This window comes from Enhydra lutris, unplaced genomic scaffold, assembly GCF_002288905.1.
Source record: "Enhydra lutris kenyoni isolate GAN:26980312 unplaced genomic scaffold, ASM228890v2 scaffoldscaffold24, whole genome shotgun sequence".
In the NCBI taxonomy this organism is placed as follows: domain Eukaryota; kingdom Metazoa; phylum Chordata; class Mammalia; order Carnivora; family Mustelidae; genus Enhydra; species Enhydra lutris.
This window is the reverse complement of record NW_019154108.1, coordinates 27509445-27526250: the sequence shown is the minus strand read 5'-3', so window position 1 is coordinate 27526250 and position 16806 is coordinate 27509445. Positions and strand designations below refer to the sequence as shown.

The window sequence follows — 16806 nt, the reverse complement described above, 5'->3', positions numbered from 1 at the left end:
TGATTTGATGATGACTCTATAAACTGGTCTAGTTGGGTCCACAGGGAAAGGAATAAATGTCATAAACTTTGGGATAGCTAAGTATAGTTTAATCATTTGGTCCTCAAATAAGCACTTACTATGTATATTATACCAGTCCTGAATGGTGAAAATTCCCTTAAACTAGACATTAAAGGTTTGGGGGATCCTAGCCATCTACTAAATGCACATTTTTGACCTTAGGCACATTCTGAAAAATGGGAATCACAATAGATGTTGTTAGAGAATTAGTGAGATTTCACTATTCCTCTGAAAGCAAAGAGGTTGAGAATATAGCACAGCTGGTTGAACATGGAAGGAATTTGGGAGGGAGAAGTGGGGTGGCAGACGGATTTAGGAGAAAAGACCAGAGCATAGTAAGGATTAGAGAACTGGAGACTAGAGGGGCTTACATTTTTGATCAGTTACTAGAAAAACAAGATCCAGAGATATTGTGGACTTAGTCCTAATGGCAGGTTGATAAGCGTTCAGGTTGTAACGATTCACCACTGCCAGGCAGCTATGACGTGGGGTGGAGTACGCGGGGCAGGCCTGCAGGTTCAGACTGAAGGTTTGGGCAGCAGTGGGCAGCAGCTAGTAGATGAGGAAGCCAAATAGGGGGGGCATCGGGCTGGCTCAGTCAGTGGAACTTGCCACTCTTGATCTCAGGGTTGTAGGCTCAAGCCCCACATTGGGTGTAGAGATTACTTAAAATCTTAAAAAGAAAAAAAATTTTTTTTGCTTAATATTAACCCAAGTTTTTTGATCTACAATAGTCTTCCTTTTTCTAGTTGTTAAATTATGATCAAAACTAGTCCAGACTCATTGCATGGTGTGGTAATGATCTATGTTGATTTGGTTTTGTCTCTTGGCCTTGTTATACTTCCTGCCTCTTTTGGTTTCTTAAAGAATTAACTGAATAAACCCCAAACTTCCAATGAAATATTTTGTATTTCTCATTCATCCCTTCTTCCATTAAATCATATTTTAGGTAGGTGACTGTGAAAGATCAGCAGATCATAACAAGAATTCACTCTGAGTACCTAGTCTTAATCCTCACTTCTGATTTTGGAGACAGAAAAAAATGGTTTGTTACAAGTTCTCTGCGTAATACACCTGGCACAAGCTCCGTATCCAAAAGGCAGATAGACTGTATTTGTGACTGAGGTGAAGAGGGCACATGTAGAGACCCTGGTGTCAACTCATACTTGAAAGATCTTTCTTCTCATGTATGATGATTATCATGGCAAGGAAAGACCATATTTCATGGCAATTTTGTTTCATTGTGTCATCTTGAGCATTTAAGATTTCCTATATTTTGAATTTAACATCTCAGCAGCTCTTCAGAGTCACTGGGCTGAACTCAGAGCTCAAAATTCAGTTCCAGGATATCTTCTTAACAAGCCGTTTAATTTGTGTATTCCTAAAGAGATACTTGGTTTTCCCAAAGAAAAAAAGTGAAAGAAAGTCTAACACATAGCCCCTAATTACACCTCTAGTTGTACAAATACTACTTGAAAGCAAACACTAAAATAATAAGAACAGTAATGGAAATCCAGTGTTATACTTACAACTCCCCTCACACAATCTGTCCCAGTTATCAGCAACACTGTTTCGTTTCATTTTGTTTTGTCTATTGCTGGCCATTTAACCAAGATGTACGTATTGGGACTTGGGGATTTCGATTAATAATGTTAGACTTCTGCATCACTGCCACCTCAATCAAAAAACTTAACTTTCACAAACTGTAGACCCATGAAGATAATCCAGAAATTGAAGGAAAAATAATTTATTGAATAATTTATTGAAGGATTGAGGGAAAGTAACTTATTGTAGAAACAACAATTTTATGTGAACATTAAGTAGCACCAAAAATTTGCAGTAAGCCTCTCAGAGAAGGAAAGTACCTTTCAAAAAAAAAAAAAAAAACTCATGGTTTATTATTGTATGTGAAGATGAAAGCAAGTAGGGATTTTAGTAAAGATGGATGGGAAAATACTGACTAAAATAATGATAGATGTAGCAATCTTAATTTGGACTCTTTTTCTGTTTCAGGGTTTGAATATAATCTTTAATGTAGCCTTGGCTCTCCTAAAGGTAAGTCTGTTTTGATCTTGAAATTGGGCAAAATTCAAATTAGCCTTTGACTGGGTCTAGATTCTTGAATCCCAAAAAAAGACTTCCCTGAGGAGCTCTGATTCTCCTCCCATCCTTTGTTGTTTGTTGTTTATTTAGAGTTTGTTTCTTTACTTTTCTTATAATCTATTTAATTTTGCTATCCCAGCACTCCTTTCAGTAACACGTAAGGTTGTTTTCATTCATATGAGTTGGATGATGTAAGAGAAAAAGTTAAAACCTGTTTTCTGTCAGAATGATGCCAGCCTTTTTCTTAAAATACTTCTTACCACAATAACATCCCTGGAGGTACCTAAACATAGAATTGAATTATTAGAAAGCTTTTATAGTATACCGACTAAAAAAGAAACTGCTACATTTCAATTTGCACTTCAACAGCTAGAGATTTACAAGAAACTTTAGAATTCAATTATAATTACCTTGTTGAATTTTATATCAACGTATCAATGGAGCTTTAACAGTGTGGTAACAGCAAGACATTTGCTGCAAAATTGGTTAAAGTAATCCAGTCAGTTTTTGTCTTTCAGTCAGAGGTGACATTGTTACTTAAGGCGATAATTGCCTTATTTATTTAAAACAAAATGCAGGCCCACCTCTTCCCAGTAAAACATAGTTGTTAAAATTGCAGACTCTGGACCCAGACAGCTTTGTTTCTAATTTCAGCTCTGGTTTGTGACCTTCTTGGGTAAATTACTCTAAAGGCTCAGACTCTGAGTTTTGAGGTAATAATAGAAACTAATTTATGGGATTGTTGTAAGAAATCAGTACGATGATACATAAAAAATAGTTAACATAGTGTTTAGAAAATTTTATTGCTAATAAATGTTAGCTATCATTATTGTGACTACTCTTGTATTCACAAGGTAACTCACTTTCTAGATTTCCCATCATTCTTCCAAATTTCCCAAAATATAATGACTGGAGGTTTTCAGAGGACTGCTTGGTATTTTAGGAGAGCCTCTGTACTTATACCTTGATCCAGAACCAAGACATGACGTATATGGGTCCAATGTACATCAAGAAGTGGGGTGTACTCCTCACCTCTTACTCTGTTAAACATTTGTTTTTTGTGAAGTTCATAAAGTGTACTTTAAATTGTTCATTAAATCGTTTGGAGTTTAGATGTGAACAATTTTTATACCAAAGTTATTTTGGAAGTTAGGAAGATATTTTAAAAATTTTCAGTAAAATAATAAAAACATATGTGCATCTATGTTTTAGTGAAGTCCTGGATCTCTACCTCTAATTTTTTGTTGTTGTTGTTGGGACGAATTAAAACTTTCTAAGATGCTTTTCGGTATAGGGCTGGATTGAGACTTTTAGAATGCCTAAGCAGTGACAGTATTATGTAATTCAGACTAAAAACAATACTTTGTCATAAAGTAAGTGTAAGAAGGAAGTCCAACAAAGTGATGATTTTTCCTATCATGTCTAATTTGTTTCTAAGCCTCAGATTTTATCCTTCCCAAAACTCAACTTCCTTATTTTTTTGGTGACCCCTCTTTACTGGTGCTCTCAGCACACACTTAGTCTGTCTTTTGGGTTAACCCCAGATTTCCTGTCTGAATATTGGAACTATAGTCAGCGTAATACTGTATCCATCTGAGAAATTAGCTTCCTGATTGACAGATTTTTCTTGGTGTGATTGCATTTTTACTCATGTTAACCCAGATATGGCCTGTGCAGAGGACATTCTCTGGCCACTGGGCAGAAAGGCTTCTGAATCCTCTCTGGAAATCCATGGGTGTTCATCTAGTATCTTGCATATTTTGCCTAGTTAGAGAAGATTAAAAGGAGAGCTTTGTCTACTACTATTGGGAGATTTATATCCCTTCCTTGTCTGAATCCTGGAGCTGACCCCACTAGAGACACTATATATAGGCTGAATTGAAGTGTACCAAATTGATCTGATTCCTCCACCCGGAAAAAGAATATCCCAAAATATGTGAAAGTGATTAGCATTTAGCTTCTAATCTAATAAGCCACATAGAATAATGTATATTTGTTTTACATAAAAATAACAAATTTAGGGGTAGTTCAAAGAGCTTATGAACACAGCATAAGTAATCCATTAGCATACATTAAATGTCCAGATGTTACTTGTAAGAGAACTGTGGATTGTGTTAACCAGAGAAAACTACTTCATTCTCTCCTGCAGTTTATAACTGAGGGAGTCAAAGCCTCAGGTTGCCTAAAGTCTTTTGTCTTAGTAATGACAAAGCTGGATTTATTATATTTTTAAACAGCATAAATATAAGTGAAGGTCTCTGTTGCTCAGTATGATTTAAAGACACCTGCTTTCTGAATGGGAGCCGCTTTCTTTTGGGTTAGAAATAGTCTGCCAAGGAGCTAGAAAGCCATTGAGCTAAAGGAATGGTTCATTATAGTAGGGGGTATCATCAGATCATCTAGGATATTGGCAGTGTCCATTCATTTCTCCCAATCTAGTTCATTTGCTATATGAAATAGTCTATAGTCACTATGTATAGTATATTATAATAGATTAGAGATGATCACTCAGTTATTCTTAGCCACTTCATGTTGCCAGAGAAGTTTTGATCAGAATAGGTTCTTTGCATTCAAACAATTGTCAAAAGTTAGTGACAGGGGTGGGGGCACCTGGGTGGCTTAGTCAGGTGTCTGTCTTCAGCTCCAGGTCATGATCTCAGGGTCCTAGAATCAAGCCCCTCTTCGGGCTTCCCACTCAGTGGTGAATCTGCTTGTCTCTCTCCTTCTGACCCCTCCTCCTGCTTGTGCTGTCTCCATCACTCTCTCAAATAAATACATAAAATCTTTAAAAAAAAAAAGTATATGACAGGGGTTGCCTGGCTGGCCCAGTTAGTGGAGGATGTAACTCTTGATCTTGGGGTTGTGATTTCAAGCCCCACATTGGGTATAGAGATTACCTAAAAAAAAAAAAAAAAAAGTAAATGACAGAATGTTTTTCTCTTCACCTCCTCCCAGCTCATTTTGTGTCTTATTACAGAGATAAAGAAAACCCACTCATAATTCCATCCCTAGAGGTAACTGCAATAAAAATTCATTATAAAATCTTCCTCCTGTGCATTGGTCTATGAATATATAAGCATTCATCAGCTCTGTACATTTCTGTGTACATATATATTTTTAATATGGGCTTGAGGATTGTAATTAAGAAGGTGGGAGATAGGATATAAACCCAAAGGAATAGTGTATGAAGATGAACATATCATTTTCTTTCAAAAAATGCTGATGAACAAGACTCTTTTTCATTTAATAATATGTCATGACTATCTTCTGTGTCGCTATAGACATGTTGTGATTAAAAGCATGGATGCTGGAGCCAGACCACTTGAGTTCAAATCCCATCTCCCACAGTTTATGCTGCAATCTTAGATAAATTACCATTTCCCTATCTTTAAAATGGGGATATTAGTAACGTCTGTCTCATAGGATTGTTAGGGTTTAATGAGTTAATATATGATTGGTGCCTGGAAATTTGTAAGTGTGAAAATGAATGCACCCAGGAATGGTTATGACACATAGAGCTGCCTTTGTTTTTTTAATCACTGATTAGTATTTTATTGTGTGTACCATAATTTTACTTAGCCAATTTTATATTTAATTTTTATGGGCATTTGTTTCCATACTTTTCCTATTAAACAAACATCCTGAAATATCCATCTTTGCATACTTATTTAATGATGTCTTTTGGATAAACTTTGAGGATGTCATTGCTGGGTCAGACTGCAGTCACATTTGAATTTTTGATGGACATTGCAAAGTTGCTTTCTACTAGGAATATGAGAGTGCATTTTCTCCATACTCTTGAAAAAACATAATTTCTAAATATGTGCTTTTATGGACAGTCAAAGCAAGTTGTAAAACCATGCAACTTAAGAAGTAAATTATGATACTAATTTGTGTCATTGTAGTAAACAAAACACTTCAGACAGTTCTGAAGAGTCCCATGTTCTTTCATTTGGGAATATTTAGTTTTGTTGTTGTTGTTTTTTAGGGAAGCTAGTTGATCATGGCTAAATTTTAGAAGAATGATCCCTAGCTTGGATGAGCTTTTATATTACATAAAAGTTCTTGAAGCATCTCTTTGATGGTTTTGGCTTTTCAGCCTCACCACTATGGTTTTTTCCCTTACCATTTTATTGAAGTTTTTGTTTGTTTGCTTGGTTGGTTGGTTTCTTGTGTGTTTTTTTGGTTGGTTGGTTGATTGGTTTTTTGTGTTTTGTTTTGTTTTATTTTTTGAGGGGGCAGGGAAGAACAGAGGAAGAGAGAGAAAATCTTAATCAGGCTCCATGCCCAGTGCACGGCCAGCATGAGGCTCAATCTCATGACCCTGAGATCATGACCTGAGCCAAAATCAAGAGTTAGACACTTAACCAGCTGAGCCACCCAGGCACCCCATATTGAAGCTTTCTTGATGGAGTCACTAACAAAATCAGGGGACATGTTTCCATTTTTATCTTTCTTGATTTCTCAGCAGTTATTCAAAGAGCATAAAGACATAACACTTCCCCTTTTCTGAAACATTCTCCCATGGCTTCTGTCTTATTTTTTATCTCCCTCTCATCTTCTCATTTTACTTTTGCTTGCTTTGTTTTTTTCCCCTAGTCATTAACTTGGAGTTTCTCAGAGCTCTAGCCTCTAGGAACTCACTTGATGCTTCTTCCTTGCTGATCTTGTTCATTCCCCTGCTTTCTTCTATAAATGTTCATTCTCATCTTTATATTTAGCCCAGATCCAAATGTTTGGCCATGGACTTACATGTCTGCTTGGACGTTTCAGAGGCACATCAAATCCAAAAGCCAAAACTGCACTGATAACACCCTCCCAGCCCTTTGCCTCCTCCAGTAACCTTCACCTCAATGAAGGCACTACCCAGCTGCTCAAAGGAGAAACCCACAAGTTATCCTTCATGCTTTTCTTTTCTTAATCCCCATCATCTACTGGCAATCTACTGGCAATCAACTACTGTTGATTCTACTTCATAAGAATTTTTAGAATCTTCCCAGTTTGGTGGTTAGGCTGCCACACCTTCTGACCTGGACTGTTGCAGCGACCTCTTTCAGTAGTATAGTATTGAACACCTACCAAGTGCTAGGTACTTTCTAGGCCCTGGAGATAAAGTATTGCTAAGGAAGGATCCTGCATTCTCGGAGCTTGCATTCCGATGAAGGACAGATAGTACTTAAAAAAACATAATTGTGTTAGCCTATGCTGAGGTTTCTGAAGGAGAATGATGTTGATGCAGAGTGACGGGAGCTCCCTTCTTTCAATTGTCAATGAAGGTGATCTGAGGGATGGTATTCGAGCTGAAAATTGAATGCAAAGAAGTAGCTAGCATGCCAAAATCTGGGGAATGAGACTTCTAGGCAGAAAAAGCAAATATGAAAGCCTTAAAGAGGATTTTTATTGACTTAAGAAAGTGTTTGGCTGGAGTGTGATGGGTAAGAGAAGATGGTGGCTTAGATTTGGGTGTTAGTAGTGGAGCTGCGAGAAAGGGATGTCTGCTCTTTCTCCAGCTGCTCATGACCACTGTCCTAGCCAGTCCCACATTGTCACCAGAGTACCCTGTGTGTTGTTGTTGTTGTTGTTGTTTAAGATTTATTTATTTATTTGAGAGAGGGGGAGAGACAAAGGGAGAGGAAGAGAGAATCTTTAAACAGACTCCATGGTGAGCGTGGAGCCCAGTGCTGGCTTGATTCCCGTGACCCTGAGATTACGACCTGAACCGAAACCAAGAATCGGATGCTTAACGAACTGTGCTACCCAGGCACCCTGCCCCCCCGCCCAGAGTATTCTTTTTATTATTTTATTATTCACTATTTTATTATTCACTATTGAACAAATATTGACCAAATGCCTATTCAGCAATAGATGCTATTCTGTGTACTTGACTAGATCAATGAGCTAGAATAACAAAAATACTTGCCTCCATCAGCCTATATTCTAACCGTATACAGTTAATAAACAAGAAACATAACAGATATATAAATATAGTAGATGAGAAGTAATAGTGCATGGGAAAAAGGAAAAATTCAGCAGAGTAAAGAGACCTCTGGGTATGGTTATTGCAGTGTTAAATAGGGTAGCTAGGGTTAACTGGGAGTCTGTTTCTTGGTTTGTCTCTATCTTATGTTTTTCCTTTCTTAAATTAGACATGAGTGAAATCATATGATGTTTGTCTTTCTCTGACTTATTCCACTAAGCATTATACTCTCGAGGTCCATCCATGTCGTTGCAAATGGCAAGATTTCATTCTTTTTTATGGCTGAATAATATTCCATTGGGGTGTGTGTGTGTGTGTGTGTGTGTGTGTGTATACCGTAGTTTTTCTTTTTTAAAAAAAGTGTTTATTTAAATTCCACTTAGTTAACATGCAGTGTAATATTAGTTTCAATACAGTATTCAGCATTTCCATACAACAGCTGGTGCTCACCATCAGTGTCTCCTTAATCCCCATCACCTATTTCACCCATCCCCCCACCCACCTCCCTTCTGGTAACCATCAGCTTGCTCTCTATAGGAAAGAGTCTGTTTCTTGCTTTGCCTCTCTCATTTTTTTCCTTTACCCATTTCTTTTCTTCCTAAAATTCCACATATAAGTGAAATTATATGGTGTTTGTCTTTCTCCAACTGACTTATTTCACTTAGCATAATAATTTCTGACTCGATACATGTTGTTGCAAATGGCAAGATTTCATTCTTTTTTTGATGGCTGAGAAATAGTCCAGTGTGTGTGTGTGTGTGTGTGTGTGTGTGTGTGTGTGTGTGTACATGTGTGTGTACGTGTGTGTGCTACATCTTTTTTATCCATTTATCAGTCAGTGAACACTTGGACTGCTCCATAACTTGTCTGTTGTATATAATGCTGCTGTAAATACCAGTGTGTGTGTGTGTGTGTGTGTGTGTGTGTATTCCTTTGAATTAGTATTTTTGTATCCTTTGGTAAATACCTAGTAGTTCAGTTGCTGGACCCTAGGATGATTCTATTTTTAATTTTTTGAGGAACCGCCATACTGTTTTCCACAGTGGCTGCATCAGTTTGCATTCCCACCAACAGTGCAAGAGGGTCCCCCTTTTTCCACATCCTCATGAACACCTGTGATTTCTTGTGTGGTTGATTTTAGCCATTCTGGCAGGTGTGAGGTGACATCACATTGTAGATTTGATTTGCATTTCCCTGATGGTAAGTGATGATGAGCATCTTTTCATGTGTGTATTGGCCATCGTTTTGTCGTCTTTGGGGAAATGTCTGTTCTTATATTCTGTTAATTTTTTAATTGGATTATATGTTTTTTGGGTGTTGAGTTTTATAAGTTTGTTATATATTTTGGATGCTAATCCTCTCTCCCTTTATCAGATGGGTCATTTGCAAACATCTTCTCCCACTCCGTAGGTTGCCTTTTAGTTTTGTTTATTGTTTCCTTCACTGTGCAGAAGCCTTTTATTTTGATGTAGTCCCAATAGTCTATTTTTGCTTTTGTGTCCCTTGTCTCAGGGGACCTATCTAGAAGAAAGTTGCTATGGCCAGTGTCAAAGAAGTTACTGCCTTTGTTCTCTTCCAGGATTTTTATGGTTTCATGTCTCACATTTAGGTGTTTCATCCATTTTGAATTTATTTTTGTGTATGGTATAAGAAAGTAGTCCAGCTTTCCCACTGCCTTTTGTTAAATAGACTTTTTTAAAATATTGGATATCCTTTCCTGTTTTATCTAAGTTTAATTGACCATGTAATTGTAACTTCATTTCTGGGTTTCTATTTCTGTTCCTTTGATCTATGTGTCTGTTTTTGTGCTAGTACCGTACTGTTTTGGTTACTACAGCTTTGCAATAATGCTTGAAGTCAGGAATTATGATGTCTCTAGGTTTGCTTTTCTTCTTCAAGAATGCTTTGGCTATTCAGGGTCTTTTGTGGTTCCACACAAATTTTAGCATTGTTTGTGCTAGCTCTGTGAAAAATGCTATTGGTGTTTTGATAGGGATTGCATTAAATATGTAGATTGCTTTGAGTAGTGTAGACATTTTAACAATATTTTTTCTTCCAGTCCATGAGCATGGACCATCTTTCCATTTCTTTGTGTCATCTTAAATTTCTTTCATTGGTGTTTTATAGTTTTTGGAGTAAAGTTCTCTCACTTCTTTGGTTAGGTTTATTCCTAGGTATCTTATGGTTTTGGGCATGATTGTAAATGGGATTTATTGCTTAATTTCTCTTTCTGTGACTTCATTATTGGTGTGTAGAAAGACAACAGATCTCTGTACGTTGATTTTTCTTTCCTGTGACTTTACTGAACTCATTAGTTCCAGCATTATTTTGGTGGAGTCTTTTTGTGTTTCCTATATATAGTATCGTGTCATCTGCAAATAATGAAAGTTTTTCTTCTTCCTTACTGATTTGAATGCTTTTTATTTCTTTTTGTTGTCTGATTGCTGTGGCTGGAACTTCCAGTACCACACTGAATAAAAGTGGTGAGAGTGGACATGCTTGTCTTGTTCCTGACCATAAGGGAAAAGCCCTCACTTTTTCCCATTAAGAATATGTTATTTTGTGTACATGTGCCTGGTGCACATGTGAAAGAATTTCTCTATGATAGCTATTTCAAGAGGCATGTCATTATTAGATCATAGATTGTGCTACAAATTATTGATTGACTCCATCCTGAGGTTACCTAGGGAAGTCTAGGTTGGCTGGTGCCCCTGGGCAGTTGCTTCCAACACTAGCTGCTACCTCTCATTCTTATGGGGGTGCCCATAAGAATGGAACCTGATACGTGACTCTGTATTTCCCTTCGGTTATGAGCACACACTAAAACACATCTTCATTATCGTGTCCTCAGATGCCCTGTGCCTCATCACAAAGGGCTCTATCACCTGGACATCTACTTTAACTGACTGCCAAGGGAGCCACTGTCCATCATAGACGAGAGTCCTTGTAGCTACTTGGAGCTCTGGTTCCAGGTGGCCAAGGAGCACAGCCTCCCGCTTAGGAGAGATTAGTTAAGAGCAGGGGACTGTGGGGAATGTAGGTGGTATGCTGGAATCAGTGGCTTCAGATATCAGGTAGTTTTGTTAATTTGTGGCTGATAGACACTTTTACTAGCATGGAGGCTTTGTTACAAGTGGCTTTCAAATATTAGGGCTTCTTCATTATTCTGAAATATTTGATATATCAATAAGAGTTCTCTAAAAAGATAAAACTAATACTATTCCCAGACATACTTCAGAGATACTGTGTGTTTGGTTCCAGAACACTACAATAAAATGAGTACTGCAAAAAAACAAAACAAACAAACAAAAAAAACCCCAAAAAACCTTAGTGGTGTTTTTTTCACAGATGGCCTTTATTCTGTTGAGATTTCCTCTAAACCTACTTTCTTGAGGGTTTTTATCATTAATGGATGTTGTACTTTGTCAAATGCTTTTTCTGCATCTATTGAAATTATCATATAGTTCTCTTTTCTATTAGTGTCATAGTATCACGTTAATTGATTTGTGAATATTTAGCCCCTCTTCAAGCCAGGAATAAATCCCACGTGATGGCGGTGAATGATTTTTTTTTAATGTATTGTTGATTTCAGTTTGCTAGTATTTTGTTGAAAATTTTTGTATATGTTCATCAGAGATATTGGCCTATAGTTCTCTTTTCTGGTGTGTTTATCTGGTTTTGGTATCAGGCTAATGCTAGCCTCATAGAATAAATTTGAAAGTTTTCCTTTTCTGTTTTTTGGAATAAGAAGAATAGGTGTTAATTCTTCATTAAATGTTTGATAAAATTTGTCTGTAAAGCCACTTGGTCCTAGACTTTTGCTTAATGGAAGTTTTCTGATTACTGACTCAGTTTCTTTGCTGGTTATCAGCATGTTCAAATTTTCTGTTTATTCCTGTTTCAGTGTTTGTAGATTGTATGATTCTAGGAACTGATCCATTTCTTCTAGGTTTCCCATTTTGTTGGCATATTGTTTTTCATAATATTCTCTTATAATTGTTTCTATTTCTGTGGTATTGGTTGTTATTTCTCCTCTCTCATTTGTGATTTTATTTATTTGGGTCCTTTGTGGTTTCTGTTTGAAAAGTCTGGCTAGAGGTTTAATCGATTTTGTTAACTTTTATTTTTTTCTTTCTCTAGCTCCTTTAGGTGTAAGGTTAGATTTTTTATTTGAGATTTTTCCTGCTTCTTAAGATAGGTCTATATGGCTATGTATTTCCCTCTTGTGACCCATCTACTGCATCCCAAAGGTTTTGGACTATTGTGTTTCATTTTCATTTGTTTCCATGTATTTTTTAATTATTTCTTTGATTTCCTGGTTGACCCATTTAGTAGTAGGATGTTCTTTAAACTTTGTGTACTTGTGGTCTTTCCAGGTTTTTTCTTCTGGTTGACTTCTAGTTTCATAACATTGTGCTCAAAAAAGGTGCATGGTATGATTTCAGTCTTTTTGCATTTGTTGAGGCCTGTTTTGTGACCTAATATGTGACTTATTCTGGAGAATGTTCCATGTGCAACTGAAAAGAATGTGTATTCTGCTCTTTCAGTATGGAATGTTCTGAATATGTGTTAAATCCATCTGGTCCAAGTCATTGTTTCCTTGTTTATTTTCTATTTAGATGTGTCCGTTGTTGTAAATGGGGGTGTTTAAGGCCTCTCCTATTATTGTATTATTATCCAATAGTTCCTTTATATTTGTTATAAACTGTTTTATATATATTGGTGCTCTTATATTGGGTACATAAATAATTACAATTGTTCTATCTTCTTGTTGGATTGTTACCTTCATCATTATATAGTGTCCTTCTTTGTCTCTTGTTATAGTCTTTGTTTTAAAATCTGGTTTCTCTGATGTAAGTGTTGCTACTCTGGCTTTCTTTTGACATCCTTTTTTTGTGAGTTTGTTGACTGACTTTTTTTTTACAGAAATATTCATTTTTACTGCTTTTGTGTTTCCTGCCTTTGTACTATCACTTTTGGTCTCTCCTTTCCACTCAAAGAAACCCTTTTAATATTTCTTGTGGAGCTGGTTTAGTGGTCATGAACCCCTTCAGTTTTTGTTTGTCTAGAAACTCTTTATTTCTCCTTCTGTTTTGTTTTCTTTTGTTGTTGTTATTGTTGTTTTTAATGTTTTATTTATTTATTTGACAGACAGTGATCACAAGTAGGCAGAGAGGCAGGCAGAGAGAGAGGGAGAAGCAGGCTCCCCACTGAGCAGAGAGCCCATGCGGGGCTCAATCCCAGGACCCTGGGATCATGACCTGAGCTGAAGGCAGAGGCTTTAACCCACTGAGCCACCCAGGCACCCGTCTCCTTCTGTTTTGAATGTTAGCCTTACTGGATAGCATATTCTTGCCTGGAGATTTTTCCCATTCAGCACTTTGCATATATCATGCCATTCCCTTCTGGCTTGCAAAGTTCCTGTTGAAAAGCCTACAGCTAGCTTTATGGGTTTTCCCTTGTAAATTAATGACTTCTTTTGTCTTGCTGCTTTTAAATGTTTTTCTTTATCATTAAATATCACAAATTTAATTACAATATGTTTGGTGTGGGTCTGCTTTTGTAGATTTTGTTGAGGTTTCTCTGTGCATCCTGGATCTGGATGTCTGTTTCCTTCCTAGATTAGGGAAGTTTTCAGCTATTATTTCTTCAAATAAATTTCCTGCTTTTCCTCTCTTCTTTTTTTGGGACTCCTATAATATGAATTTTATTATGTTTGATGTTGTCACTGAATTCCCTAAGTCTATTCTCATTTTGCCCAATTCTTTTCTCTCTCTTTTGTTCAGCTTGATTACTTTCCATTACTCTGTCTTCTAGGTCATTGATTCATTCATCTGCCTCTTCCAGCCTGCTATTTATTCCATCAGGCATGTTTCTCACTTAGCTTATTGTGCCTTTTATCTCTGCTATGTTATTCCTTATTTCTGTGTTAAGGGTCTCACTCATGTCTTTCACTCTTTTCTCAATCCCAATGAGTATCCCTATGATCATTGTTTTAAATTTTCTATCAGGCATGTTACTTACATCTGTTTCTCTTAGATTTCTTATTGTGGTCTTGTCTTGTTCTTTCATATGGGATAAATTTCTCTCTCTTCCTTTTGTGTGCTCTGTGTCTGTTTCTGTGTGTTAAGTAGTCACTCTGCCTTGTGCTCTTGAAAGTAGTAACTTTATGAAGATGAGTTCCTGGGGTGCCTGCCGTGCAGTGTCCTCTGTCACTTCAGAGGAGTATCCTGTGTCTGTTACTTACACCCTGCTGTTGTATCTGAGTCACTTTTCCTTTCAGTGCAGACAACCTCCTGTTGTGAGCTGTGCTTACTCTCTGTAGTGTTACTGGGACCCAGGCAGGCCAGTTCTGAGGGGGTGTGCCCTCTGGGGAACTTGGGAGCAGGCCAGCAGGGTTAGCAAAATTTACACTGGGCCAGTAGTTCTATGCTGGATTCCTGGAAGTGTTGCAGCCATTGGGGGCTGCACGCTGGGAGGTTGGGGGGTGGAGGGGAGTGCAGCAAGGGCACAGGGCTGGGCATGACGCACAGTGATGGCTGGGCATAGCTGGTTCAGTGCACAAAGGCGGCTAGGGTTGTACTGCTGGGTGCAGTGCAAGACAACAGCTGGGGTTACTCAGCTAGGTGTCTCACACAACAGTGGCTGGGGATATAAGTCTGGGCGCCACAGTGGCTGTGTGCCCAGCAACTGAACAGGGCATATACGTGGCTTTAACAAAATTTTCCCTGAGCCTAGGGCTGAGGCTAGCGGCTTGGAGTGAGTGATCCTCAGGAGGACTTGTGGGCATGGCTCACTGCTGGGGGGTTTGGTATCTGTGCAGCTCCAATTCCCACAGGTGGCTCTGTGTTTATGCTGGGGAGCAGGGGAAGGTGGCATCTGCCAGCTCCCTTGTTTTCAGAGAAGTCCCCCAACATGCCCTGAGGTTCATATACACAGATCTGTCTCTCGTTTGCCCCCAACATTGTGTAAACTGCCACTTTTAGGGTGCCTTTCTGTACAGGCTGCTGTTTCTTTAAGGGTGGCAACCCAGCTGTCACTCACCCTCCTGGCTCACCCCTGCTGAATCAGCAGACTTTTAAAGCTCCAAGTCCCACAGGTTTTAAAAACTCAGAATTCAGCCCCTCTGGTTTCTAAAGCCAAACATTATGGAGATTAGTCCTCCGGGGGTGAGCTCCTTAGTGTGACAGACTATTTGTTTGTCTACTCCCTTGGCAAGCACAGCTCCCTCCCTCTTGCAAGCAGCCTCCTTCCACCTTTCTGACCTGCATAACCTTTCAGATGCAGATTTTTCTCTATATTTAGTTGCTAGTCTGGATCACTGTCCAGTTTATTGGCTTGGATGCGAGTGAGATCTAGTTGAAAATGTGGGATGCTGTGAGCTCAGGGTCCTCCTGTTCTGCCATCTTCCCAACTTCCTGACATTTCTTCATCTAAGGTTTTTGTAGCTTTAGCTCTTACATTCAAGTCTGCCGTCCACTTTGATTTTATTTTTGTATATGAAGTGAGATGGGGTGTTGGACTGGATGGTCATCCTCTCTCCTCATCCAAAATTCTTTTGTCAAAATCTTAACCCCTAATGCTTCCAACTTGCTGTATTTGGAGATAGGGTCTTTAAAGAGGTATTGAGGTTAGAATGCCATCATTAGTATGGGCCCTCATCCAGTAGGACTGGTATCCTCATAGGAAGAGGAGACAAGGACACAGGAATGATCATGCAAACACACAGGGAGAAGACAGCCATCTGCAGGTCAAGGAGAGAGGCCTCAGAAAAAACCAATAGTGCTGACACATCGGACTTCTAGCCTCCAGAATTGTGAGAAAAAATTAATTTCTGCTATTTAAGTCACTCATTCTATGATTCTTTGTCATGGTACCCCTAACAAATATAATAGGAGTACAGCTTCATTGTTTAGCATGCAGACATCTGGTTGTCCCTGTAAATTTGTTGACAAGACTGTTCTTTTCCCATTGAATTATCTTGGTATTATTATCAAAAATTAATTGACTATCAGCACATGGTTTTATTTCTAGCTCTCTATTCTACTGATTTTTGTCTATCCTTATGCCAGTACCACACTGTCTTGATTACTTTAATTTTATAGTAAGTTTTGAGATCAGGAAGTGTGAGTCCTCCAAATTGGTTCTCCTTTTTCAAGATTGTTTGGCTGTTTTGGTCCTTTGCATTTCCATATGAATTTTAGAATCAGTTTGTCAATTTCTTCAAAAGAAAGAAAAGAAAAGAAAAAGGAGGAAAGAGAAAGAAAGACTGGGAGTTTGATAGGAATTGCATTGAATCTTTAGCTCAATTGGAGAGTAATGCCATCTTAACAATATTATATCTTCCAATCTATGAACACAGGATGTTTTCCCATTTATTTAGGTTTTCTTTAATTTCTTGAAACAATGCTTTCTCGTTTTCAACATACAAAAGTCTTACACTTCTTTAGTTAAATATATTTCTAAGTATCTGTTTGATGCTATTGTAAGTGGGATTTTCTTAATTCTATTTTAGATTCTTCATTATATTATCTAAAATTACGATGGTTTTTCTATACTGATCTTGTATCCTCAAACCTTGCTGAAGTCACTTTTAGCTCGTGTGTGTGTGTGTGTGTGTGTGTGTGTGTGTGTGTGTTTCTTAGGTATTTCTTTTCTTTTCTTTT

General features: G+C 37.8%; 1 protein-coding gene across 4 annotated transcripts in view; it reads left to right on the top strand.

Moving 5' to 3' along the window:
• Window positions 1-16806, top strand: part of LOC111150680 (RAB GTPase activating protein 1 like) — a 759175-nt gene that overhangs the window by 542417 nt on the left and 199952 nt on the right. For all 4 annotated transcript variants that reach the window (XM_022508220.1, XM_022508222.1, XM_022508221.1 and 1 more), the window contains one exon: window positions 2074-2115. In XM_022508220.1, coding sequence (XP_022363928.1) covers window positions 2074-2115 — 42 coding nt within the window. The remainder of the gene's footprint in view (window positions 1-2073; window positions 2116-16806) is intronic.